The following is a 26,581-nucleotide window of genomic DNA, read 5'->3' on the forward strand; positions in this document are numbered from 1 at the left end:
ATCGATGATGTTTACAAAAGTGTTTGAAAAGCGAAATTTATTTATTTGTCAATTACCATTTGATCAGGTAGATTTTGAGAATTAGTAATCGAACCGAACTCAAAATAGAAGTAAAATATTAAAAAATTATAAAATATTCCTATTTCTCTAAAAATAAATAAATAATAAGAAGACGAACTGAAAATTTAATATTTTATTTATTCAGACCTTTAACTAATATTTCGATATAAGTTTGAAATTGCTTTAGTGTTTCGAACAAATTATAATAAACTTAAGCATATTATTATTATTTAATATAGTTTATTTATTTGAATAAAATAATAAACACAAATTTCATTTTGAGCAAATTGTATTTCAACCCACTGACGAAGTTAGGCATGTCGATCGCTTTTAATTTCTTCATTTTGAGCATTTAATTAGAGAGCTAATGTGCTAATAACGGGATAAACTTAAACCTAGAAGCATTATTAAATAATATACAACATTTTTACAAAAAAACCACATCCAGCAAAGTAGAATATACTTGTATGTGAGAGCTAACTTTTATATATAAAACTAAAAAATATGGCTTTTGAATAATTTCAATACTTGTTTGAAAAAATATCTTATAGAAATGTCTGACACCACGTTTCCCGTAAAAGTAACTGCATACTCACACACACATACATTTATGGAAAGCAGTTGGCATCGCATTTGCTACACGCTGCTACCCAATACTTGTATCACACTCCAGCGCCTATTTGACTTCGCTCGTTTGCGTCTGCACCAACAACATGAGTATTTTGTTCATTAAATTATCCGCCTCCGTGTCTTCCATGCTATTGAGTTTCGCCGAAATGAAGCCGCAAAATTTGGAGTTCAACACCTCACGCACCGTCTGCGGCAGCGGCATATCCAGCATACAGCCATTCATGCCACCGCCACCACCGCCGCCCATACCGCCATTTTGTTGGCGCAAATGACGATGCTGTTGCATCATCTGGCCCTCGTAGTCATCCTCGTCATCCGCAGCACCATCGTCCATGCCGTCACCGTTGAGGTCACGTCGTTTACGTTTCAAAGCGCCACTGCAACCAACAGCATTGCCACCAATGTTGCCATTGCCGCCTGCTGCGCTCATGGAACGCGGGGAATTGGCGTCGAGTATGAGGGGATAGGGAAAATCGGCATCTATGGCTTCCAGCTCCTCCACCTCGTCGGAACCCTGATTGCTCATGTCCGCATTACGCATGGAGGCTTCGTCGCCGCTGCGTACCGATGATGCGTCAAGATCGTCGAAAGTGTTGCTGTGCTGCGTGGTGCTGTCATTGCGCGTGGACGAAACGCGGCTGTCATGCGCAGCGCTGTGTGATTGTTGTTGCTGCTGTTGCTGTGTTTGATGCGCCGGCAGTGGATGTATGGGCACAGCTACATTGCCACCACCACCAATGCCGTTGCTACCCGCATGCGCTGCTGACAGATCCATTTCCGATTTCACATAGTAATAGTAGTCTTCATGGCTCATATTCAGGCCCGGTGCGCATTTCGACAAATTCAGTGCACTCTCGTTGAAAGACGAGTGCAATGCGTTGAGTTTCAGTGCCGATTTGTTGTTGTTATTATTATTTAAGTGCTGCGAGAATGCGCTCAAATTAAGGCCAATGGCCGCCTGTTCAGCTGCGTGCGAACCGCCTCTGCAAAGATGTGAAGAAAATGTGGGAGAAAAGTGGAAAAAAAGAAGAAAGGGAGAAAAAAGATTAGAAATTTCATTTTTGGAGAGTCCACTTAAACTACGTAATATGTATCCATAAAATTTGTATATATGTATGTACATATGTATATGTGTATGTGTAGAGCTTAATAAAATGTTTAAGGGTTTATAATAAACTTAAGTCATGGGAGACGTAAGACTTTGGCCGAACTTAGTAAAATATCTTGAGAAACTTCAATGGCACCTTTATATCCCATAGAATATAAAAAAATAGGTAAGTAGTTGGGTTGTCGAAGAAGCAATCCTGTGCATTGAAATCTCAATCAGCGGTAGGGAAAACAACCAATATATATTACGGGATTGGAAAACCCTATCGTTGTAAGCTAACAACTCACAACTTTATCATAAAGTTCGACATTTGTGATGCTATACATACTAGCGAGCGCTATTTGTGTTGTTTACAGTAACCTAAAATATTCATCTCTTCCAAATAATTTGTCAACTGATCATAAAAATGCTTGTGTCGGTTGGTCGAGACAAATATTAAAAAATACGATAACAGTGATTCGAAACATGTCTGTAACATCGTGAAAGGTGATGAATCGTGGATTTACGAGTATGAGTCCGAAAGAAAATGGCAGCCGACTGAATGGGTGTTTCAAAATAAGCTGCATTCCAAGCAATGTCTCTTATCATGGAAAAACTGAACATGTCGAAACCATACCACTAGGAAAACTCATATCAGTAACTTTTGAGTGATACACAACCATTATTTTTCCAGTTATCTTTCAAGAAATCAGGAAAACCAACCACCGAAGACGGATCACTCTTCACCGTGACAATGCTAGCTCTCATACATATACTGAAACATCGATTTGACGAGTCATCCACCGTAAAGTCCTGGCTTCTTTTCATTCCGGTGAGAAAAACTAAAGTAAGAGGAAGTTCAGAACCCATATTTCGGAGACACCTAAAACAGAGAGGCAGAATATTTTTAAAAACAATAAAGCAATTTTCGATGATATATACATATGTATCGGGTGATTTTTTAAGAGCTTGATAACTTTTTTTTAAAAAAAAACGCATAAAATTTGCAAAATCTCATCGGTTCTTTATTTGAAACGTTAGATTGGTTCTTGACATTTACTTTTTGAAGATAATTTCATTTAAATGTTGACCGCGGCTGCGTCTTAGGTGGTCCATTCGGAAAGTCCAATTTTGGGCAACTTTTTCGAGCATTTCGGCCGGAATAGCCCGAATTTCTTCGGAAATGTTGTCTTCCAAAGCTGGAATAGTTGCTGGTTATTTCTGTAGACTTTAGACTTGACGTAGCCCCACAAAAAATAGTCTAAAGGCGTTAAATCGCATGATCTTGGTGGCCAACTTACGGGTCCATTTCTTGAGATGAATTGTCTAACGTTTCAAATAAAGAACCGATGAGATTTTGCAAATTTTATGCGTTTTTTTTTTAAAAAAAGTTATCAAGCTCTTAAAAAATCACCCGATATATATAATTTTTGTATAGATACATTTAAATATTTTGGTTCCCATGGATTCCTGGTTCTCAGTTCTCATACCACAAATGATAAGAATTTACATTGACTTGAAAAAAAAAAAATTGCAGTTCGAAAGTATTAACATGCAATTGCGTCTAGAAAACCACAAGAACCACGGAACTTCAGTTTTATCAAAAAGTTTAGAAAATTCCCACGAGATAGCGGTAAGCCCATGTAATAATTGTTATAGATATATATAATATACGTATATCAGCATGTTATTCTATTTATTAGTAAATATATTTTACATGTATGGATTCACAGATGTGTTTATGACTTTAAATTTCCTATCAGCTGTCAGCAAACTGGCTTGCCACTCGCGCATTGGTCTTAAAAATAGGAAAATTTTCAAATACTTCCTCTTTCAACTGCCGTTACAGGGCATATTCAATTCGAACTTGGTGGAGCACTTAAAAATCAGGCATGACATGTTTGGAGTGAATGTTTGTATGTATGTAGTCGAGGAAAAATATCATATTACAAATGTTTTTTTTGTGAACTTTAAATTCCTTTAAGGAAAATCGATTGGGCAAGGAAACCCGTGATAGAATGGCAGAATACAAGGATCTATGCTGGCAGGCATTAGTCCTACAACATGTGTTGAAAAACGAATCCACAAGCAGCCATACGGCTATATGTATATATATATGTATGTACAAACATATATGTATGTATAATATGTAAATATATACAAATCAGTTGTTGTACATGTGTTAAAGTTCGTTATCTGTTGACGTCTCTGTTTGCCTTTGATATTGACTGAATTTCCTTCTTCTGCCACAGCTGCATTTTTTTTTCTATTTTTAGACCAAGAAAACGGTATATCCGTACCTACAGATATATGTATATGTATATTTCGTGGTAATAACTGATAAATGAGCGCAAGTTGTGATTTCAAAACACAAAAGTAACGTATTGTTAAGTACAATTCATGTAGCTGTAGTCGATTCAGTCAAGTATTTACGAAGAATACAATCGAAATAGTTTTGTTTTTCATTCCGAAATATCAGTTGGAACTTCAAACTTGAAGTCCTTGTGTTTACTAAGGACGCAAAGTGAAATAAAATTTATTCGATCTCGAAGTTTTTGGAAACATAAAATTAGGGATAACAAAATATCATAAACTAACTGCGAAATTAATGTTGCATAAATTATTCTGATATAAATATTGACATACATAAAGTTTGGAATTTAATGATATTTAAAAACAGGATGAGTGGTCGAAGATACCACGAAAGTCGTTGGGTACTTTTTACAAGAATATATCCCTAACTCCGTAGTATTAGTTTTACACAATTCTAGCCATACATTGTAACGCTGGAACTTTTTTTAAGGTTTAAATCTCGTACTCTCACGTCTATTGTGTAAGCTGTCGTGCCACTATTCACCCTGATCTTTGTGCTTTGTATCGTTGCTCTTTTACAGCATTTCCTTTATACTCTCCGACATAGGGAAATGTTGCGCCCTTCTCCTTGTGCTCATTCGTTTCTGCTGTTGCCGGGATTGTCAATTTTTAATCTCGGCCAAGTGGCATTTTGCTCGCGCTGACGCACGCCCTCTCGCCTTGTATTTACAGCGTTCAAGTGGAGTGATGTACTTGAGTGCATGCGCATAAATTTTTAGTAGTGTGAGGCGTACACACATACATATGTATATAAATACATAGCTATTCATGCATACGGTTACCACAACAAACATACACAAATAAGAACTGTCGGTCCGTCACAAGTATCTCTTCCAACTTGGCTTGGTCTGCCTGTTCTGGACCACGCTGCAAGGCTGCCTGTGCAGTGATAAAAACGCGAAACGCCTTACCACTTTAGACATGTACACACACAAAGGTATACATATACATACATTAAGGAGGTTCTTCTCAGCAGATGAAACTTTTGCCAGTGTTCATAGTAGGCAAGATTTGCTTGTTTCGTTGATGTTTTTCCGATACTAAAAAAAAAAAATTACTCAGTTAAAGAAAAATGTCTGGAAATAGTCTATGATGACGAAAAAACAATTCGATCACCTTGAGATGAATAGTTCTATCTAGTTCTTCAATCCAGTTAATTACGGTTCCAAAGTCCATTCACAACTTGTTTTTGATTTAACGGTATCAAATGAGTAATTGCAATTCTAAGCAATATAAGTTTTCATTTGCCAACGATTCTCCGATCAGATAATTTACTAATCGATAATTGTTATATTCATATCCTAACTAACTCTTTGGACCCGGCAAGTAAAAAAAACAATGAAAAGATTTTCACTCCATTAAAAAGACTAGCTAGAGAAGGACCTGGCTACAATTGGAATCTCCAATTGGCGCCAAACAGGGAAAAGGAGTCGCGCTGTTGTAAACTCGGCTATAACCGCATAAGTGGTGTCTACGCTAATAAAGAAGAACTTTTTACTGACAAATCTCAGCAATAACTCAAAACTAAATAATCATTTCGATCAATCGGTTCAAATGTACAACCACACAAGCAGCATCTGAATATATCCTCTAACTTCTCTTAGACCGAGATTAGGCTTGTTTACAATATATGATCTAAGATCGGATTTCCTTTATACTATGATCATTTTGGCTCCTCAAACTCAAAATCAAACCAATAAAATCGTGTCAATCGGAACCCTAATTGAAAGGTATTCGAAATTATTCTTATTTTATATCTTCAGAGTATGCTTTATCGCCTGATTGCGGAGTCATAAATCGACCCTGCTTAAACTAATTTTTTTATCTACATACATACATTTTTGTGAAGTGCGAGTAAATGCCCTTGTAGATGTATTGACGAAAGTGTGTGTACTTCGTAAGTGCGGTTGGACGGACGCTTTCCGACGTTTCTATATATTTATGTGTACGATTTTTTAAGATTCTTGTTCTTGCATTTGTTATTTGACACTCTGCTCTTGCTGCTGTTTCTGCCATGTTATCAACGCAACATATTTCCGGCGACACTTTTTACTCTCTGCCAACTGCCCGCATTTTTTATTTATTTTTTATATTACGAATTGTGTAGCAAATCTGCAGAAACTATTCTAATGCACGTTTGGAAATAGAATTCTGTTGTTTTTGAAGAATGCTAAGGCATTTATGTATGTAACTGCCGCATTTCTGTCACAAAGCTAGGCAACGCAATTCGGATTACCTAATTTATGTAGGTCTCGAAAATAGTTAATGGATGCAACCGGAAATGAGTTTTATGCGGTGGCGAAAAATGTTTTTTACTAAACTGCTGTTGAGCTTAGCATTTAATGCATATTTTATACGACACAGGAAGAAAAGTCAAATATTATGATAACGGTATTGCGTTTAGAGAATGTGAAGTTTAAGTGAATACCGAAGTCTTCAGTCTATTATTTAAAATATTGTTTCTTATTTACTTTTGATTAGAAAACACGATTTTCATCCATAGACTGTACAGAACTCACATTGATTTGACATATGTACATACATAAAAATCTGCTATTTACACAATGTTCGGTTGTTTTAAAGTATCTTATGAAATAATTAATTAATATACTTTCGCATAGAAAGTCAAAACAACGAGGAGACATATTCCTCTCCACAATATGTGAAACTGTTGGACTAACCCCTATATTCTGCACACTTGACAAATTATCAAAACTTTTGTTAAGTAAAAAGCTTTTGTTATTCTGTGGCAATCTTTATAAAGTATACAGCTTCAAAACTCACGGCTTTTCTCAACACGTGTGGTGAACTAAATTTTGTAAACAGAAACAGCCGATTTCTGCTTGTTTGTTGTTGCCTTCACTACCCAAAATGTGTCGTATCCACAGAAGTTTAAAGCTGCCAAGCAGTTTCTTGCAGTTTTCTTGTTGTCATTTGGGACCAGTTCCTCAATGAAAAATTTCCAAAAAAGTATTATCGCTCAATGAATCAATAATCAATTTATCAAGAAAAGAGCTTTTCAAATGCGACACAGCGCAGAAAAACTTTGATAAATTGTCAATATTGACAAATTAGCAAGATGTAGAATTAGACAAGTACACAGAACAGGGGCTTAAGCCTTAGGTGGAAAGCTGAATTGCCCTCTAGTACAGTTCGAATACGAAAATTCTACCATACCGCTAATTAAACCGCTACTTAACGGTGAAAAATTCCATGAGATCGCTAGCATTCATACAATGAGTTTGAGCTCACATAATCTACATATGTATGTACATATGTACATACACACCCGAAGCGCAAATTAAATCGATTTAAATACGCTTTAAATGTCTAAATGGGAAAAGTACCACAGGAAGACGAGATTAAAAACAACAATAAGTAGCAAAACATTCCAGCCATGCAGCTAACTTAATTGACTGTACTACAACCGACGGTATTGTGCTTATTGCGAACAGCGGGCACTCTAAATACATACACACACATACTCTTGCGTGTGTGCTAAGGCATTTGAACAAACTGATGCCGAGTGCTCGTGCATTACAGTTGGCTTGGCATGAAAGTACCCCAACACCAGCGCCACCTCAGCCGTTGCCACCCTAAAGCAAACGCTTTACTTGCTTAAATTCATTTGGATGTGTGTGTGTATTTATATCTGTGTGTCATCACATTTACGACCATTTATGTATTTAAGCTGATAACGATGCCTCGAAAGAGCCCGGCGCACATATGGCGGCCGAGTGGTTGGCCGCGATCAGGCTTTGACGCCAGATCGAGTGCGAGTCTGGCTCTGAAATGGCGTAATGGCTCTTGATAAAACTCGCCAGCAATTTAATTTCATAATTTTATTTTTGTTGTTGTTATACTTGATATGATGAGTAGTGAGCCCCTGATTGTGTTTGGCATTCTCGAATAAAATGCTTTTCAGCCGATATTCCCGGCGGTTTGTTATTGTCACCGCCTCTACGCTGATGCCAATAAAGTCTCCAATCAACTTTGAAAACCCCAAAGTACATGCACACACACATGCCCATGACAGATGTGAGGGCAAAAGCACACGAAGCGAACTCAAGACTGGCACGATCAGCGGTTGGCGAAGCAAGTAATGGACGTAGTTCAAGTAGAGTATTGTTGGGGCCATCGCCGAGGCAGTTATGCGTTTTTCAATTCAATCAAAATGGACCAAGTTTAAATGAACGCTGTGGCAGCATGAAATAAAAACGCCGATTAAACGGCAAATACATATCTACATGAACAGCAACAACTCAAACAACAATAATAAACGCGCATTCACATAGAATAAAGGCACTCGCACAGAATGGTGGACTGAAATGCAAAGTGAAATTAAAATACATACAAGCGAAATAGACTTACATACACAATATGTATTGTCGTATGTATGGGCGTGTGCGCGTGGATGTGTATGTATGTATAGTGACATGCTAAGTAAAAGAGCCAGGGTTAAAAATGGCTCGAGCGATTGCTTGTACTGACGAATTGAGCAAAGCATCGAGCCAACACATACCTTTCATTGACGCGATCGTAAAAGGCTAACAACAACACAAACAGAACAAAACGACAAATCAGTGAATCAAACGTATAAATTAAGTCAACTCATTTACATGCATACGTATAAATACATATTTCTATATACAATCATTGTTATTGTGCGTGTATAACGAAACACTTTAAAGTTTACGTATATACAGTACCTTGAAGAAGTATTCGCACCACCTTTGAAAAGACGTTGACATAGTAACTAAATAAATTTTCAATGCCTGCAAGCTCATGCTTAAGCTTACCCTTTCCGCTATTTCAGATTCAATCGAATGAACCAAAATTACCCTAAGCTGTTTTTAAAGTGCTTCCTGGGAATACCTGGAAACGTATGTTTATCAAAGAAAGATTATTTTCAGACAAATGCTCATTCAGAAAGTGAAATTTTACACTCAATACATACCCCAATAAAATATACTAGGTAGAAATTCGAGAAACGGCGAACTCTACGTCTAGGTACTCATGCGATTAACTGTTTACGAATTGCTGACGCGAATGAGTTTTTTTCTAAAATTTGCTTGTTCACAAATTGGTAAGTATAGGACCAATAAAAATTTACTTTTCGAGAAAGTCAGAAATGCTAATTTAGCATTTCAGAAGTCCTAAATTAGTGCTTTGACTAAGACTTATATTGAAATACGTGTATATCTATCAATCTATCTATCATAATAGCTATCAGAATCCGGAACACACATTGCTAGCACGCTGATAAGCTTGAGTTGACTGTTCTAAAGAGTGTTCGCTGCATGTTTTTGATGATATCAGTATACAGTTGAGGCGCGCTAATCTGGACATGGCCTAATCCGGATTCCACTGTAATCTTGAGAGGGTTAAAAAAACTCAAAATTCCTATTATGTCCCTTGTAATCCGGACCGAAATTCTCTATCCATATTCTCTAATCCGGATCACATGTTTATTATTCACTACATTCGCTTTTATGCTTTATTGGTTTAAGTTTTTTTTGTTTTTTGGAACATGTGTGTTATTTGTTATAATAAACAAACAGAAATTTATAAATATTTTTTCATAATACATAGTTCTGATATGTCTTTGGTAACCCGGATTTACTTATATTCCGGATAGGGACCGGTTTTAATTGATCCGAATTAGCGGGCCTCTACTGTACTTGTTTTGTCATGCCTAACCTAATGTTTAAATTGAATCACATTACGAATGTTCAATGTCAGTTTTTGAGATGTCATTCTGAAATTCTTCACTCATCCTTTTCTTTCAAAGAAGCTGCTCACTTGTCGAATCCTCCGATATCAGACCACTACAGAATATACTTATATGCCATACAAACTAAACGATCATCAAGTTTTTGTATAAAAAACCTCTTTATTTGACTAATGTCTTCACGAAATTCGCCATGAATTATTATTCAGGGTATACATATGTACATCACTACTATAACATAAAATTGCCACACAAACTGACTGAAAAGAAGAAAAAAAACGTTAACTTCGGCTGCACCGAAGCTAATATACCCTTCACAGATGCATTTCTTTTAGTAACTATGTGTTCAGTTTGTATGGAAGCTATATGCTATAGTAATCCGATCTGAACATTTTTTTCGGAGATTATATTATTACCTTAAGCAGTAATCCATGTCAAATTTCGTGAAGATACCACGTCAAATGCGAAAATTTTTCATACAAACCCTTGGTTGCGATCGTTCGGTTTGTATGGCAATTATATGCTATAGTAAGCCGATCTGAACAATTTCTTCGTATATTAAATTATTATCTTAGAAAATAACTTCTGCCAACTTTTGTGAAGATACATTGTCAAATGTGAAAGTTTTCCATACAAGAACTGGATTCCGATCGTTCGGTTTGTATGGCAGCTATATGTTAAAGTGGTCCAATATCGGCCGTTGCGGGAAACGAGCAGCTTCTTGAAAAGAAAATGACGTTTGCAAAATTTCAAAACGATATCTTAAAAACTGAGGGACTAGTTCGTATATACACAGACGGACAGACTGACGGACAAACCAATAGACGGACATGGTTAAATCGACTCAGCTCAACATACTGATCATTTCTATATACACTTTATAGGGTCTCCAACACTTCCTTCTGGGTATTACAAACTTCGTGACAAACTTAATATACCCTGTTCAGGGTATAAAAAGTTTTGCTTAGAAACTGTTTATTTGTGTCTTTATTCGTACATCAAAGTCACAATTCAAGGAATTTTTCTGTCAAATGTACTCTACACATAAGTAGTACCGAGACGAAGTTGTTGCAATACTGAAGTAGTAAATTTGTGAAAGGGAAAGTTTTCTACTGGGTTTAAAAATCAAAAAATAGCAATGAAATTTAGTTGAATGCTCACTTAAAGATCTACGTTAATATTTTTATTTACTGTTTCCTAAGAAAATGGTGGCGTTAACTGTTTTTTGGGAGTTTGGAGATTTGTTTATATATTATATATTTTATATAAAACCATTGAAGAAGAGAGAAGTGAATGACCGCTTAGTCACTTACGATATTTGAAGATATTAATCAAGCAATTGACTGGAGATTTCCACCAACCGCACGACCGAGCCTCGACTAAACAGCTAAACAACATATTATTGTGACCCTTGCATCCGGCAGTTGTTATCTCAAATACCATACAATTCAAAATTACAAAGAGTAAAAGTCTAATGTGTTATTATATGTGTGTAATCATTTTAAGTTAGATATTAAGTTAGAGGTAAGAAATTCTCCAAATACGCTACGCTTGCTGGTGCGCCGCGGGAAAAGGCTCCCGAGTGCAAAGCAAGCATTGACAGACGGCAGCATTAATCCGGATTTGTTCAGGAGTTATTGAAGATAACTCCGTTGCTAACTCCCATTTAATCCTCAAAATTTTAGAGAGTTAGCTGCATTTTCATTGGCAATCATTGTTAAAAATGGCCAATTTTAATCTATTGCGAGTGAAAAACAAGCAACACTGACAGCTGTTTTTTTTTTCAAATTTTCAATAATAAAACAAGAAGTTTTATGTAATGATGTTATGTTATGATGCAGTTTTAAAATTAACGTGTTGATATGTTTTTGTAAAAATTGGTCGGCTAACAACCGAAAATGTTTATCTTCTATCCATTTTCATGGAAAAAAATATAAAACTGACAATCAGCTGTTTACGAGAGTTTCAAACTCGCATAGCTGCCGTCTGTCACCTACAAATTTGGATCTGATTAAGTGCACAGTTAATCCGGATTAACGCTACCGTCAAGGCTATATGATCTTAGTTATTTCTAAGCAACCTCTGTAAATTCTGTGTGTACATCAATCTTGGGTATGCGATGCGATCCAATAACGATTTCACAAACAAATGAGCTGAAACTTGTGTCGCACAAAAGCCATGAAGATACAGAACCGTTAAGCGTTAAATGTGCAACTATGTATGTATATACTGGCTTAGAGATATCAAAAGCATTTGAGAAACAGCGATCAGTGATCAAGAGCGATAAAACCAATACAAGAAATCTCGAGAGACAAAGGGTTGATGTTGCCACCATTGGTACGCTTGTAGACCATAAAACCGCCACTTTTCACGCATCATATGCTAGAATGATTTCCGAACGTTAGTGATCAAAGAATTGTAGCACAACGATTTGGGAGTCGTCAATCGCACTCAACGAGCGTTTGCTGCAAAACCACATATTCTCTGTAACCAAAACAAATGCATCACACCTACAAAAACAATTATGAGGCATATGTACATATACCTTGCCAGCCACGGCTACCCACTTTTGTCACATATTTCAATACAACTATTTTCGGGTTATTTTTTGTTTACCTAAATGCGATGAAAAAAAGTTTCTTTTATTTCTTGATTCATTTGAAGGAGTGCGAAGGAGAAAACATAATTGTTTTCGATTGAAAGACGCATGTCATTTGTGATCGTACCATCGTAAAGGAGGCTCGTACAACAAGAAGGTAAGTAAATGAATTTTACGTGATTTTGTCTTTAATAATTTGCAAATAATTACTTCATTTGTTTTTATAGCATTGGAAATCAGAACGAATTGGAAATAGCAGCAGCAGCAATATCATCAGAAGCAGCAAATATCAATTGTTAAGTAAGTATGTGAAAACAAGAAAAAACGTTAACTTCGGCTGCACCGAAGCTAATATACCCTTCACAGGTGCATTTCTTTTAGTAACTATGTGTTCAGTTTGTATGGAAGCTATATGCTATAGTAATCCGACCTGAACAATTTCTTCGGAGATTACATTATTGCCTTAGAAAATAATCTATACCAAATTTGGTGAAGATACATTGTCAAATGTGAAAGTTTTCCATACAAGAACTGGATTCCGATCGTTCGGTTTGTATGGCAGCTATATGTTAAAGTGGTCCAATATCGGCAGTTCCTACAAACGAGCAGCTTCTTGAAGAGAAAATGACGTTTGCAAAATTTCAAAAGGATATTTTAAAAACTGAGGGACTAGTTCGTATATACACAGACGGACAGACTGACGGACAAACCAATAGACGGACATGGTTAAATCGACTCAGCTCAACATACTGATCATTTCTATATACACTTTAGAGGGTCTCCGACACTTCCTTCTGGGTATTACAAACATCGTGACAAACTTAATGTACCCTGTTCAGGGTATAAAAAGTAATAATATAATACGCAAAAATAATTACATATGTACGTAAGTATGTATTTTATGCGTTTAAGGCGGGCTGCACAATCCAATATAGTATGTGAAAACAAATGTTTGTTTTATATTTTAAATGATCAAATAATCTTTATCTTTTCTTTCAGATGTTATTATTATTTTTATTTAATTATTCTTTCTTTTCAGATTTTATCACTATTTTTATTTAATTAATCTTTGCTTTCAGAGTAAATTATATTTGTATTTAATATATTTTATTTTTCCAGATAATATCAATCTTTTCTTTTAGATATTGCAAACTCTATGTAATTATTATTTATTTTCAGGTATTAATTATACCTTTATTTTGATTCAATCTTTTTTCAGATATTAATTATTTTTTTAAATCGAATATATTTTTATTTATATAAATTATAATAAATTTATTTATATAAATTATAAAAAAAAATAATAATGTAAATATGTAAAAAATTAAATAAAATAAAAATTGAAATTTTAAAAGTAAGAATCAAAAAATGCAATCCTGTATCAGCCGTCGATAGGGGATATTAGAGCAGGACAGATATACTTTTTTATCTGACACTGCTAAATGAGCGCAACAGAGATAGATGTAGGATGTAGGGGAAAAGTAGGTAGAATCTTCACGCGCTCTATGGCAATCTACCCACATTTTTACTACTTTACTACCTACTGTTTCACTGGTTTTTTAACCGCTCGTGGTTGGCAGGGTACATACTCGTATACATACATATATGTACATACATCCTTATGTATTATGTGAATATGGGCTATTTAGATTTCAGCAACATAGGATCGCACCGCGTCATAATTGGTCCACATTCCATTGACAACGATACTTCCAACTTGGGCCGTCTCGAGCGACATAAGCGCGAATGTTCATAAAATTTGCTTTTATTAAAAAATTGCTTGATATTTTAATTTTATTATCATTCGTTGTTGTTTTTAAGATGTCGCATGTTGTTGCACGTCGCTGCCAACGTAATCAAGCAACATAAGAATTTTATAAGCACCACATATGTATACACAAATCTTATATGTATATGTGTGCTTGCCAACACATACAAGTAATTATACATATGTACATGTTAGTATATATTATAAGCTCGATTATTTTCATATATCTTGCGTGCTATGTGAGCCAAGTTTGCTCTACTTTGTGATTGCTACTTGTGGAGTGCCTCTGAGCTTTCATTTCATATTTTTTATGCCTCAATTGAGAGATATACTCATATACATACATACATATATGAACATATGTACATAGATGTGAGTACGTACGTATATGCATATAGTTAGTTGCGGGGGTAGATTGTTCTTCTGTCGTGACAGATTCATTGCCGTAATGGCCTCATGATGCTGATTGCCGAGAAAATAGTTCGTGAGTTTGTTTGTGTGGGCTTCAAGAATAGTATATTTATACGACCCGCAAATATTGAGTTTCAGGCTAAGAATTTCATAATGTTGTAACACAAACAATCATAACTTAAAACAGTTTGCATATAATAAAGCAATTTTCTTAATATCCTATATTTTGTATACAACCATATTTGTTATTTAATAATTTTTACTCCCAACTTTTACCATAGTCGTGTCAGCGAGTTGGCAAACCGTCAATTTTGTTTTAGTTTTTCTGAAAATAATTTTCATAAAAATAAAAAAAAAATTGGTACACCGACTTTATGACCTACCATACCATGATCATATTAATTTTGGAGACGATTATTCCTTGTTGACATATCTTTACGAATTCAACGCAAGGTAATAAGGAAGTAAACGGAATGAGTGCCGAAGGCAAGGCGGTCAAACCGACCAACATTCAGAACATAACCCCGCATCTCCACAAGCAATGTACATATATTGTTAACGATCTTTCTAATGCGTTGCCATTAAGGTTGCCCATGTTCTTGTGTGGGGATTTAATATCATGAAATAATCATTCTCGAAATGGCGTTGGGTAGGTAGGTTCGAGCTGATATAGAAAATGTTTCAGCAATATTGCAACCAATACAGATTTTTACCAATCTTAAATTGCATGTCGAGATGCTCCGCAAGTGAGAGCTGTAGGTAAGTTTTCCATAGAGGCTTTAGTTTATCGCATAGAGACAGGATTCCTCTAACAACCTGTTTAAAATATCAAAAGCTCACGGAAAGAAAGGCAGAGAGACACAACTAACTGTAAACGCACGGAGGTCGCATAAAACCTAGCAAGTACACCGGACATGAGAGAGAGAGAGAGCTGTTATTTAGTTCTTCTCAGAAGGAAATTACTTCCGACTTGGGGTTGGTTCCAATAATCATTAAGAGCACCTAAAATCCATCGGACTCAAAGTTAGCCCCGAATGTAATGCAGACATTCTCATACAGTGAACCTGAAGTACAAAAACATCTTCAAGGCTATTAAGAACGAAACCGACTATCTGCTTTATATACCATAGTGCGAATTTTTGTAAATGTGGATTTACCGTTAATAAATGCGGATTTTGTAGATGTAGTGATAAACTTAGAAACCCGTTTAGAACAGAACTCCGAACTCTTTCATACCGACGACCTTTCAAACGACCCCCATTCTCATGTTAGCACATATAAACCGGACTTTATAAAAAACGGAATAAATGGTTTTTTCCGCAAAATCAATTTATTTTATTCAAAATTGTCTCCTTCTGCTTTAATATAGCTTTTTGACCGGTCCAAAAGCATGTCGAACAAGTGTTTTAGCTCGTTGGCCTTTTGAATGGCCTCTACGTCTGCATATCGCTTTCCTTTCATGAGAGAAAATTCTTTTTTCTGAAAAGGAAGAAGTCGCACGGTGCCATATCAGGTGAATATGGGGAGTGATTAATGTTTAAAATGTGATTTTTGGTGGAATTATCGGTCACAAGCTTCGATCAATGAGACGACGCATTATCGTGCAACAAACGCCAACTTTCATCTTCGCGATATTTGGGTCGAACACATCGAATACGGCGCACCAAACGCTCCAAAACACTAAAAAATGCAATATGTTCAAGACATGTTAGAGATGCAATGATGATAGTCGACATATTGATGGCGCCACCAGGGGGCGCTAGATTCAAAAAGTTTACTTGGGAACGCACCTTGTATATGTACATATGTATGTCAAAAATATGCTTTGGCACTTAACAAATCCTGGGTGTTGGGGTAAACACAACGAGGATGAGCGAGATTTGTTATAACATGAACTCAGAAGGAGTATAAAGTCATATGTTCCTTAATTGTTTACAGTTTGTTGCAGGAGCATAAAACATTACCCACATTGTTTTGTAGATTTTAGTGGAGTTGACGGTACTCAGCCCGTTGATTGTATTGAACCAAACTCTATCCTACTAGTTCTTTGCCAGTCCCACTAAGAGTTGAGAGTAACAACATGGAGGCACTGTATTGGGGCGTCATATTTCTTGTTAGAATGTTATATGAAAGCAACAATGTGAAATAAAATCACGAAAATTTACATCAAATGATTTAGGTACCTTCTAGGATATTCGCTAACAACCTTCATCGCTAAAAGTGAGTCCATAATTTGTGGTGTAGTTGTTTACATTTAAAAGACGCTTAACAACTTCAATACTAAATTTGCGTTGAGTCACTTTTTCTTCCCCATAGTGCGTATGCCACACATTTGCTCTCTTATATTGAAACATATTTACTCTTTTATGTAAATATTTAATTTATATACTCACTTTCTCTCTCTGATGACATCGCGCAAGAAATCCATTGCTTCATAGAGACTCCATTTTGGCTTAAAACCGTTGCCCATTAATTTGACATGCGCCAACTCGCGTCGATACGATTCACGCAGAGATTTAAAGGCGCGCGCCACTCGCCGCCCCGGCGCATTGAACTCCTTGCCAATCATTTCCCAAGCGCGATTCTTCTCTTCTTCGGCGCCCTTAAAATTGGGCAGACGCGAATCCCAAAGTATCGGATTGTCATGAACCATTTGGATGAGGCGCAACTTGTCGGAGGCATTACGGCGAACCACTGCAAGTAAATCGAGGGTAAGTAAAAAATTTTCTTTTGTCGACGAATAAAGTTGCTGTTGCTGTTGTTGTAGCTGTTCAGCTTCAGCAAATTGGCGTTCTTGTTCAAGTCTAAATTTCTTTTTGAAATACTTTTGGTTTTTCGGTTTCTGTACGTAACATTTGGTATGTTTTTCTAGTTGTTGTTGCCGCTGCAATGACATAGATTTTTGTTGTCGTTGCAGCTGTTGTTGTTGTTGATAGAGTTGCTGCAGTCTAGGACTACTTTTGCTGCGACAACTTCGTAGTAACTTCGGGGCAGACATCGTCGTTGTTGACAAAAGATTTTGCTCCACAAAGTTACTATCAACAATTGCCGTCAAATTGCTATTATTTTTATCATGGTTGTTGGTATTGTTTTCGGCAGCATCGACAGCTCGTGCTGTGCCTCGAGTAATTTTCGAGAATTTTATATTTACATCTACAATTTCAGTAAAAGGTTTATTTTGTTTATTAAACGCACATTTTTTGATTTTCTGCGACTGCATCTGAGAAGTTGGCGCCCCCGCATGCAATAGCTTAACGGCGGCGGCGGCGGTGACGGCAGCCACAGAGGTAACTGCTGAGCCCTTCGTCTTCATATCCAACGCTGCGCCAAGTTGACTTCCACCACTCACACTCATTTCACCACCACCAGCACCAGCGCCAGGCGTATCCGAGTCGGGGGTTGCTACGCGCAGTCTGGACCGCGAAGAGCACGACGAAGCGCCTGAAGAGTGTGCAGGCGAAGGCGGCGCAATGTTTGCTGCTGTAGCCACAGCTTTCGGTGAAGTACTTGGTGAGGAACCTGGCGACGATCGCAATGAGGATTCCGAAGTGTTCAACTTTTTGGGCGTTCTTGTATTTGTAGCGCTGTTAGCTGAGTATGCGTCCAGTGGATTAGCAAAACCGATGCTAGCTCTTAGCGCATCCATTCACAAAGCTTTTCACGAAATATTTCACTTTTTGTAAGTTGGCGCGCAAGTGTAGTGCACTGTTCAACAGTTTAAGTTTTTTTCTTATAAACTCAGTTAACTTTTTTATGTGGACCACTCCAAGTAATTGTCTACGCACTTTCAATTGTTACCCCACTCCACTTCAACGTCTGTCTCACAAATTCTTCCTCATTCACTCACTTTTCACGCTGCGCAGTTCAATGCTTTCTTATTTGCTGGGTTGCTGCTTTCTTTATGCGTTCCAACTGTTCTGTTTATATTGTCCGATTTTCACTTTTCACTACCCTCTCACGACCAAGTTTAAAAACCAACTAATAAAATCCAGTCAAAACACTAATAAACCAACCATCCACCCGAGCCCAAGCCGAGGCTGCGGCTGCGGCTGCGGCTACGGCTACGACAACGTCAAAGCCAAAATCAGCGTGTCGACTACAATAAATACAACAGCAATGCTAACCAAATGTTTGCGATATATGAGAATTACAACTACAATAACATCAGGCGCATTCGTTTAATACACTGAATACTAGGGCTGAGCGCGACAATCGTCATTGTAATAACAACAAATCACGCTTCAAACCGAAGCAGCAGTCGATCCCAAGTCGCACAGAGAAGAACCCATAATAACAATAGCAAAAACAAGGAGCAGAAAGAGAGGGCATGCGGATAAGCATACGGCCAGCCAGTCAGCCATAAACGATCGCTCACCAAATACGCACACACTCGTACATTCGTAGAAAAATACTCGGCGCTTGCACATGCATGCGTACATACCTTTATATATTTGTACATACATAAGTATAAATATGTATATTTCTATGCACACAAAGAAAAAAAATTTCGTTCGCAGTGACCTCGCGACGTCGGAAAACCCCCATCTTTGTTAGCAGTTAATTTCCCTTGCGCTGCGCTACTCAACGTTCGACTTTATTTGCAAAGGAGCAAGCAGAGGAGAATAGAATGAATCATGGTCAAGTCTCCAAAGACCGAAAGACTTGGGTAAGTCGCAAATCTACAGCAGAGCGTAGCTTTGCAGCGCGGTACACCGACACGACAACAGCCGATAGTGCACGTCCGTCGCAGTGCCGTTCACGCTCACGCTCACAAACACAAACATAGCAAAAACGTTATACAAGCACCAAAAACAAAAAAACGGCCAAAGATAGCACCGCGAAAATTGTTACCAACACAATCAAATAACACGGCTCTAGATCGCTTTTGTGTTGCCTGTTTACATTTTCTTTGCGTTCGCTGTTGTTGCTGCTGTCGTCGCCTTACAGCGGCTCGCCTTTTGCGATGTTCCATCTTGCTCGTTATACTCGCAATTCAATTCGTATACGATTTCAGCACCTTATTGCCTGCTCCGGTTTTTGCACACTATAACGGCGTCGACTCGGCTCACTAGTTCCGTTGGCTGACTGATTTCTTAGCTGCCTTGCTGGCTTGGCTGGCTGGCTGGCTCGTCACTGGCCGCATCTCCGCGAAAACGAATAAACGCGATTGTGTAAGCGAGAGTGCGCCTACTGCAACCCTCACTGAAATAAAACCCAGTTAGCAAAACTATTAAAAATATGAAAAACAAAGTCCCATAAAAGGTAAAGGTAGTTAGGAACCAAAAAATGGCACATCAAAAGAACATTTAAACAATTTTTAAAATTTTTCGAATTAATATGAATACTTTTCAATTTTAATATTTAAAAGGTAACGTAAGGCAAGTTTTTCTACATAGTGTGAACTACTTGTGATATAAAAATTAGTTAAAATAAAAAAAAAGAACAAAATAGTCGAAGCTTAAGAAAAATAACCCAAATTATGAAACTTATTGTCAAAAACTTTCAAAAATTGCGATCGATGTTCGAAAATTGCAAAAGTTTACCAAAATTTCCTTTATGAACAGATTTCTCCGATCTGCCAGAAATTTATATAATCACTTCATTTAAGGTGCGCTATTTAGCAGAAAAATTAAAGTGTGAAAACTTTACTTTGTGAAATAACCACTGATTTATGCTAATTTTTTGTTCGATTCACTACTCTCCACGGTCGCCCAATCAAAGACATCTAAGGTTCAATTGTATTTTATTTTTATTTTTATTTTAGATATGTTGTACCGTAACTATCCCAGTTGATCGAATATAACTTAACTTGATATCTTTTCTATGTCGGATATATCCGAACATATTGTCTGCTTACTCAAATTATAAATATACGTACATATATAACTATTCTAATGAATATACAGGCATTCCTTAAAAAGAGAAATATGTATGTATATTCTAAATTTCTCTTTCAAGTCCGCAAAGCATATTTTGATAGCATCTTAAAAAGAATGTCTTCTATCAAATCCCAAATACAAAACAATAGCTTTCTTTTAGTAATACTTTTACTATCCACTTGATCCCATCGGTGATAGACATATCGTCGAAAAGATACTTACGTCATTTCTCCTCTTGAAGTTCTTTTGAAGTCCTTTGCTGCCTTAATCTAAACTTCTACCTCGACTTTAACACCGTCATTCGTCCATTTAATTTAATAATCGTATGACATCGCTTATTTGTTGATTGGGTTGTTCATCTGAGTGCGGTTATTTTCAAGTACGCCGTCTGTACATTCGGCTCTTTTCAACTAAGCGTGAGGAAAAGTGAGAATGTACTGAGCATTTTGTGGATCTGAGAGCATTTGTAAATACATAGTAGCGATTTAAATGCTTAAAAAAGAGGGGAGGCTCACGACTGTCAGATCAATATAAGTAGCTAAAATTTTTAAAAAATTTTGGCTTTATGTATAAAGTGGCACACTAAATTAAGATAAAGATAAGAATAAGAAAAAAATAACTTTTTTGACAAATGAATTAAGCGTTTGCCAAAAGTACCAGCTGGTTAACATAGTGTAGTTAATCTCAATCAATAAAATTAAAGTGACGAAATGAGCTTCCCTGTAAGTATTCATAGAATTTACATACATATGTTCATATGTATGTATATAAATAATACATCAAAGTTGACTTAGAAAGCAATAAATACCAGTAACGTTAGACTCATTTTGGTACCGCAAATTTTAGATCTTTGTGAGTTGGTATGAAAATATCAACCATATTTTTCACAACAACTCTCGTTTATAAGAAATCTTGATTGCCAATTTCAATACGAAAGTAAGCAAACGAACTAACATACCGTGTGTTGATCTTTCATTACGACATTTAATTTTTACTATTTCTGTAATAAAAGTGATTATCGGATTTTGAATTAAACCGTAAAACCAGAAAAAATGCAAATAAGAATTGTAGCTGTGAGCAAAAATCTAATAATAGCAATTAAGTTTATAGTATCTAAGGCAGGATGGAGAAGGAGCTGCACCAAACCAAACCGTTTTTGTTAGCCCTGTGTAATAAAACCAAAGGACGATTAAAATGTATTACTGTTGATATACTTAAATATTATACCCTTTGAATACGTACACATATTCGAAAAGCTCAAAGAGACTCTTTCTAAATTGATTTCCCAGATTTCACTAATTGTCAATGCAAATTCCTTCGATGGATATATGTATGTATGTACATGTGTACATATGTACATACATACATATGTATGTACATACATACGTATGTCTTACAAATATAAACCACTGTTTATATTCAAAATTGTAAATCAAGCCAATTGCATCTGTTTTGTTCTGGAATTGTATTTTAAGTAAATCTTTCTCTCGTCCTCTCATTCTGTCCGTAACTCAAAAAATTATGGAAAGATTTGTTTGAATAAATTTTTCTTCAAGTAACTAGCTGTATTCAAAATTACAAATTTGTTTGTTGACAATCTATGTATGTAAGTCTTCATTATGAGACTTCAGAAATAACAATTCTTGCTGCTCTCTCGCAGCAACAAAAATTAAAAACTCAGTGAATCCCTGCAACCGAGATAAATATGTACTATATATGGCCGTACTTACATACATATAACCATTTTTTTATACAGACAAACATACATACATATGTACATATTTACGCGAGTATTAGTAAGCATTGAATATGAATTTCTCGCGCCCAGAAACCTCCGGAGATAAATTAAAAGAAGCGAACCAAATTTTCTGAAGCCACCACATTCATATCTGTCGACATGCCAAATTACCAACGGCTTACTGCAATTGCAGCCCTCTCAACCCTCATTCGTGCGGAACATTTGCTGCGCATGTGTGCTTAGCCATCACTATAGCTGGCTTGGCTGCGCAGCGTCTCAGTCAACTAACCATATAAAGTACTTCGTACGTACTGAAAAACGCATACATTTAACATAAATATGTATATACAGAAAACCATTTCTGTCGTCTTCGTATACACATTGCTGAACTGTGTACGAACGTGTTGTGAGCCTTGTGCGCAAGAGGGTCCAATGTTCTGCAGTAAATATTTAAAACTCATTTCCATTGCCATGTACAGTTATAACTTGGTGCTTGTTGGCGCTGTTGCTCTCATTTCATTTATGGTAGAGAATTTTCAATCGACCGGCCTAATTTCATACTGCGAAACGAGGAATTTAGCTGCTGACGTTAAACGAAGAGCGCATAAAGTCGAGGGTTGATGCTAGTTTGATAGCCGCGGCGAAAAAATGCGAAAGAGAGCTAGCAATTTTTTTCGCTTGTGCGGAATCGTTAATTTCAACAGAAAAAAAATGTTGTTAACAAGTTCAGGAAAATTAAATCCATACATTGAATATTAAGGAACTGCTAGTTTTTAATAATAGTTCTAGGATTATTTCTTCAGTATTTATTATTTTATAGAAAATCGCAATTTTTGTTAGATTTACACATAAATGTATGTAACTGCTGTCTGCAAATCTACATACAGCTGTCTACATACATATTCCCATCTCTCAAGAGAAGTCGGCCCGCCATCAATGATTTAATGTACATATGTACTTACTTATGTACATATGTATCTTCCAAACCGGTGAAGCCAACTTAACCAAACTTGCTGAGAAGTTTTTTTGGCACCTCTTCATATGCAGTGAAAATGGGTATAATCAGATAATATCCAGGAACACGCCCCATATAACTGTTATGTGCATAACTGCTAAAAGTACGATAACTCACTGAATAAAAGCGCCACGAGCATTAAACTTCACAACCGAAATGGTGGGAAAGAGCTTTATAGGATCGGGTATGAAAGTAACAGTGGGCGCAGCACTGCTCACCGTTAGATGAAATCATATAAAACAAGTAAGGAAGGGCTAAGTTCGGGTGTCACCGAACATTTTATACTCTCGCATGATAAAGTGATAATCGAGATTTCATTATCCGTCATTTACATATTTTTCAAATACCGTATTTTTGTAAAGTTTTATTCCGCTATCATCATTTGTTCCTAATGTATGTATATATTATACAGAGAACGCATCAGATGGAATTCAAAATAGCGTTATATTGGAAGAAGGCGTGGTTGTAAACCGATTTCACCCATATTTTGTACATGTACAATTTTATTGAAATCGGTTGAGTAGTTCCTGAGATATGGTTTTTGGTCCATAAGTGGGCGACGCCACGCCCATTTTCAATTTTTAAAAAAAGCAGCCTGGGTGCAGCTTCCTTCTGCCATTTCTTCCGTAAAATTTAGTGTTTCTGACGTTTTTTGTTAGTCGGTTAACGCACTTTTAGTGATTTTCAACATAACCTTTGTATGGGAGGTGGGCGTGGTTATTATATGATTTCTTCCATTTTTGAATTGTATATGGAAATGCCTAAAGGAAACGACTCTGTAGAGTTTTTTTGACATAGCTGTAGTAGTTTCCGAGATATGTACAAAAAACTTAGTAGGGGGCGGGGCCACGCCCATTTTTCCAAGAAAATTACGTCCAAATATGCCCCTTTCTAATGCGATCCTTTGTACCAAATTTCACTTTAATATCTTTATTTATGGCTTAGTTATGACACTTTATAGGTTTTCGGTTTTCGCCATTTTGTGGGCGTGGTAGTAGGCCGATTTTGCCCATCTTCGAACTTAACCTTCTTATGAAGCCAAGAAAGACGTGTACCAAGTTTCATAATGATATCTCAATTTTTACTTAAGTTACAGTTTGAACGGACGGAAGGACAGACGGACGGACGGACAGACAGATATCCGGATTTATATATATAACCCTATATCTGAATCTTTTAGTTTTAGGACTTACAAACAACCGTTATGTGAACAAAACTATAATACCCTCCTTAGCAACTTTGTTGCGCGAGTATAAAAAAACAAATCGACAGCTGACAATGTAGGCTTAGAGAAAATTTAGCGTTACACTATAGAACAACATATCTTCATTATTAACAATATTTCAAAAATAATGAAAGCGACCGCCAAGTTCGGAAATTTCAAACAAAATATGGTCGGAATAGTGTTTTAACTGAGAAGATTAATGGAAATGGCGGCATTTTTAAGTCTTGCGTTGATTTTGGGAGACTCTGTTTATCTACGAAAATAAAATGATGGAAACAACCAAGCCATTTCTCATCAAATTATTAAGTAGAAAATGCATTTTTACTACCGAATATTCATACATACAAGTACATATGGATACTATTACTATTCTCTCTTTTGCAATAATATTTTTAGGCTAATAAAATTCCAATGTATGCTTCATCAATTTAAATGCAATCTCCACAATGAAATGAGTTCACGAATAGTTCTAACAATTATTTTTGAATGAGTCGTCAGCCCTCCGACGTTTAATCAAGCCAATTGAAGAGATCTTAATGTGGCAGAAACGGTCGCGTCATTGCCGCCACCACCTTCGTCGTTCATCTTCGCAACGACCGCTAAAAATTTCGTGCCCATAAGCCACATCCATGCATCTAATGCGGCCGAGCTGATGGACAGATGATTCGCTCACTGTACGCTTTTATTGTTGACGTTGCCACTGCCACAGCCGCAGCCGCTTTTGTTCTACATTCTCGACCGCACTGCACATCTGTGTGTGTGTGTGGATGTAGTCGTTTGTAAATTGCTAACGGAAGTGGCTTCTTAAGTGCCAGCGCGTACAGCAATTGTTATGTGAGCTTATTGTTGTTGTTATTGTTATTTAGTAGTGCCAGCATTCTTATAATTTAGTACATTTGGCATTATCATTATAAAATCCGTTGCATGTGCGTGTGGGTAAGGGTGTGTGTATACATCCGTGTAATGTCAGTAGGCGAAGAGAGTTGAACAACGGCAGCAGGGGGGGATCTTGTGGATTGTTTCGTTCAGTAAAAAATGGCAAGAACGGCAACAATGCCAAAAGCAACAACATTGATGGCATTTGCCACAGTTTTGATGTGGTGAATTACTCAGAGTGGCACAAATGTGGGGAAACCTACTCACAAGCAACCAGATTCTGAATTAGCTAAAGCAACAATTATGTGGAACAACAACTGTTACAAGAACAAAACCTATAAAGTACAGCAGTAGCGGAGTGATCAACAACTAACATGGTTTTATGGAATTTCGTTTGCGTCCATTATTCCCGCATTTTCCTGCCCGTTCAATAGCACATACCATGCAACTAATGAAGGTTTTTATACACATGTACATACATATGTGATATATGTATGTATGTACTTGTATGTTAGAATTATTTTATTAAAATTGACACAAATGGCACGTCACGCCAGGCTAAGTTAGCGGAGCCACGGTGTCGCGTAACTATTGTGTTGGCATTTTGGTTCAAAGAGCCCCGATCCAACAGGCAGCGACGGTGGAGAGTTCTCAATTGGCTTAACATTTGTATGCGTGTTGACTTAGGGGTAGCTTTAGCTTTTATTTTATATGTACAGATAAAGAATGATAGAACTTTTATTTCCGCCACTGTTTAAGAAAGTTAGGAAATTATGAGCAAGCCAAGAGGTCTCCGCACTCCTCCATGATCAGCGTTGTGCTGTGCTGACTATAAAAAATCTAATTTGAGAACCAGATGTAAGGCCAATACTTTTGGAGCAACATCACATGCGTAGAGCACCGTACTTGGAAAAGTTGGCGTTGAAGCTAAACTGCCTAACTCTGCTAATCGCAAGTGAGAGTGCAACTGATCAAGAACGGCAAAAAAATTACCGCTTTCCTACACCGTGACGGTAGCTTGAACTACATACATTGAAGAGAACGACACATTTCCAGTTGCGGCTTCGGTCGTAAAGGTCACGCCGTCGGTGATATTTCCTTACTTGCATTGTAAAAGGAGAAGAAGGAAAGTCCAAGATCGTAAACCTTTTTCTTAATGGGTAAAATATATTTGTTTGAACTGTAAACA

At 36.8% G+C, this 26,581-nt stretch overlaps 1 protein-coding gene across 4 annotated transcripts; it reads right to left on the minus strand.

The window, feature by feature from the left end:
• Window positions 1–530: 530 nt before the first annotated feature.
• Window positions 531–19,737, minus strand: LOC120777765. Of its 4 annotated transcripts, none has more exons than XM_040109271.1 (3): window positions 19,562–19,737; window positions 17,053–17,353; window positions 531–1,673 (listed from the first exon to the last, which is right to left on the minus strand). In XM_040109271.1, the coding sequence occupies exons 1-3, from the start codon at window positions 19,629–19,631 to the stop codon at window positions 737–739; spliced, it is 1,308 nt and encodes a 435-aa protein (XP_039965205.1). In that variant the 5' UTR covers window positions 19,632–19,737; the 3' UTR covers window positions 531–736. The 4 variants fall into 4 exon arrangements, with proteins under 4 accessions (XP_039965205.1, XP_039965206.1, XP_039965204.1 ...); XM_040109272.1 differs by lacking the exon at window positions 19,562–19,737 and adding an exon at window positions 18,507–18,714; XM_040109270.1 differs by lacking the exon at window positions 19,562–19,737 and adding an exon at window positions 17,855–18,714.
• Window positions 19,738–26,581: the final 6,844 nt, after the last annotated feature.

The sequence above is a fragment of the Bactrocera tryoni genome, chromosome 5, assembly GCF_016617805.1.
Source record: "Bactrocera tryoni isolate S06 chromosome 5, CSIRO_BtryS06_freeze2, whole genome shotgun sequence".
In the NCBI taxonomy this organism is placed as follows: Eukaryota; Metazoa; Arthropoda; class Insecta; order Diptera; family Tephritidae; genus Bactrocera; species Bactrocera tryoni.

Excerpts from the sequence above, each read along its gene's own strand:
- LOC120777765 (XM_040109269.1), bottom strand. The coding sequence starts at position 18,305 with ATGGATGCGCTAAGAGCTAGCATCGGTTTTGCTAATCCACTGGACGCA. Across the intron at positions 1,674-17,052 it reads GATGTCATCAGAGAGAGAAA|AGGCGGTTCGCACGCAGCTG; the intron begins GTGAGTATATAA and ends ACATCTTTGCAG.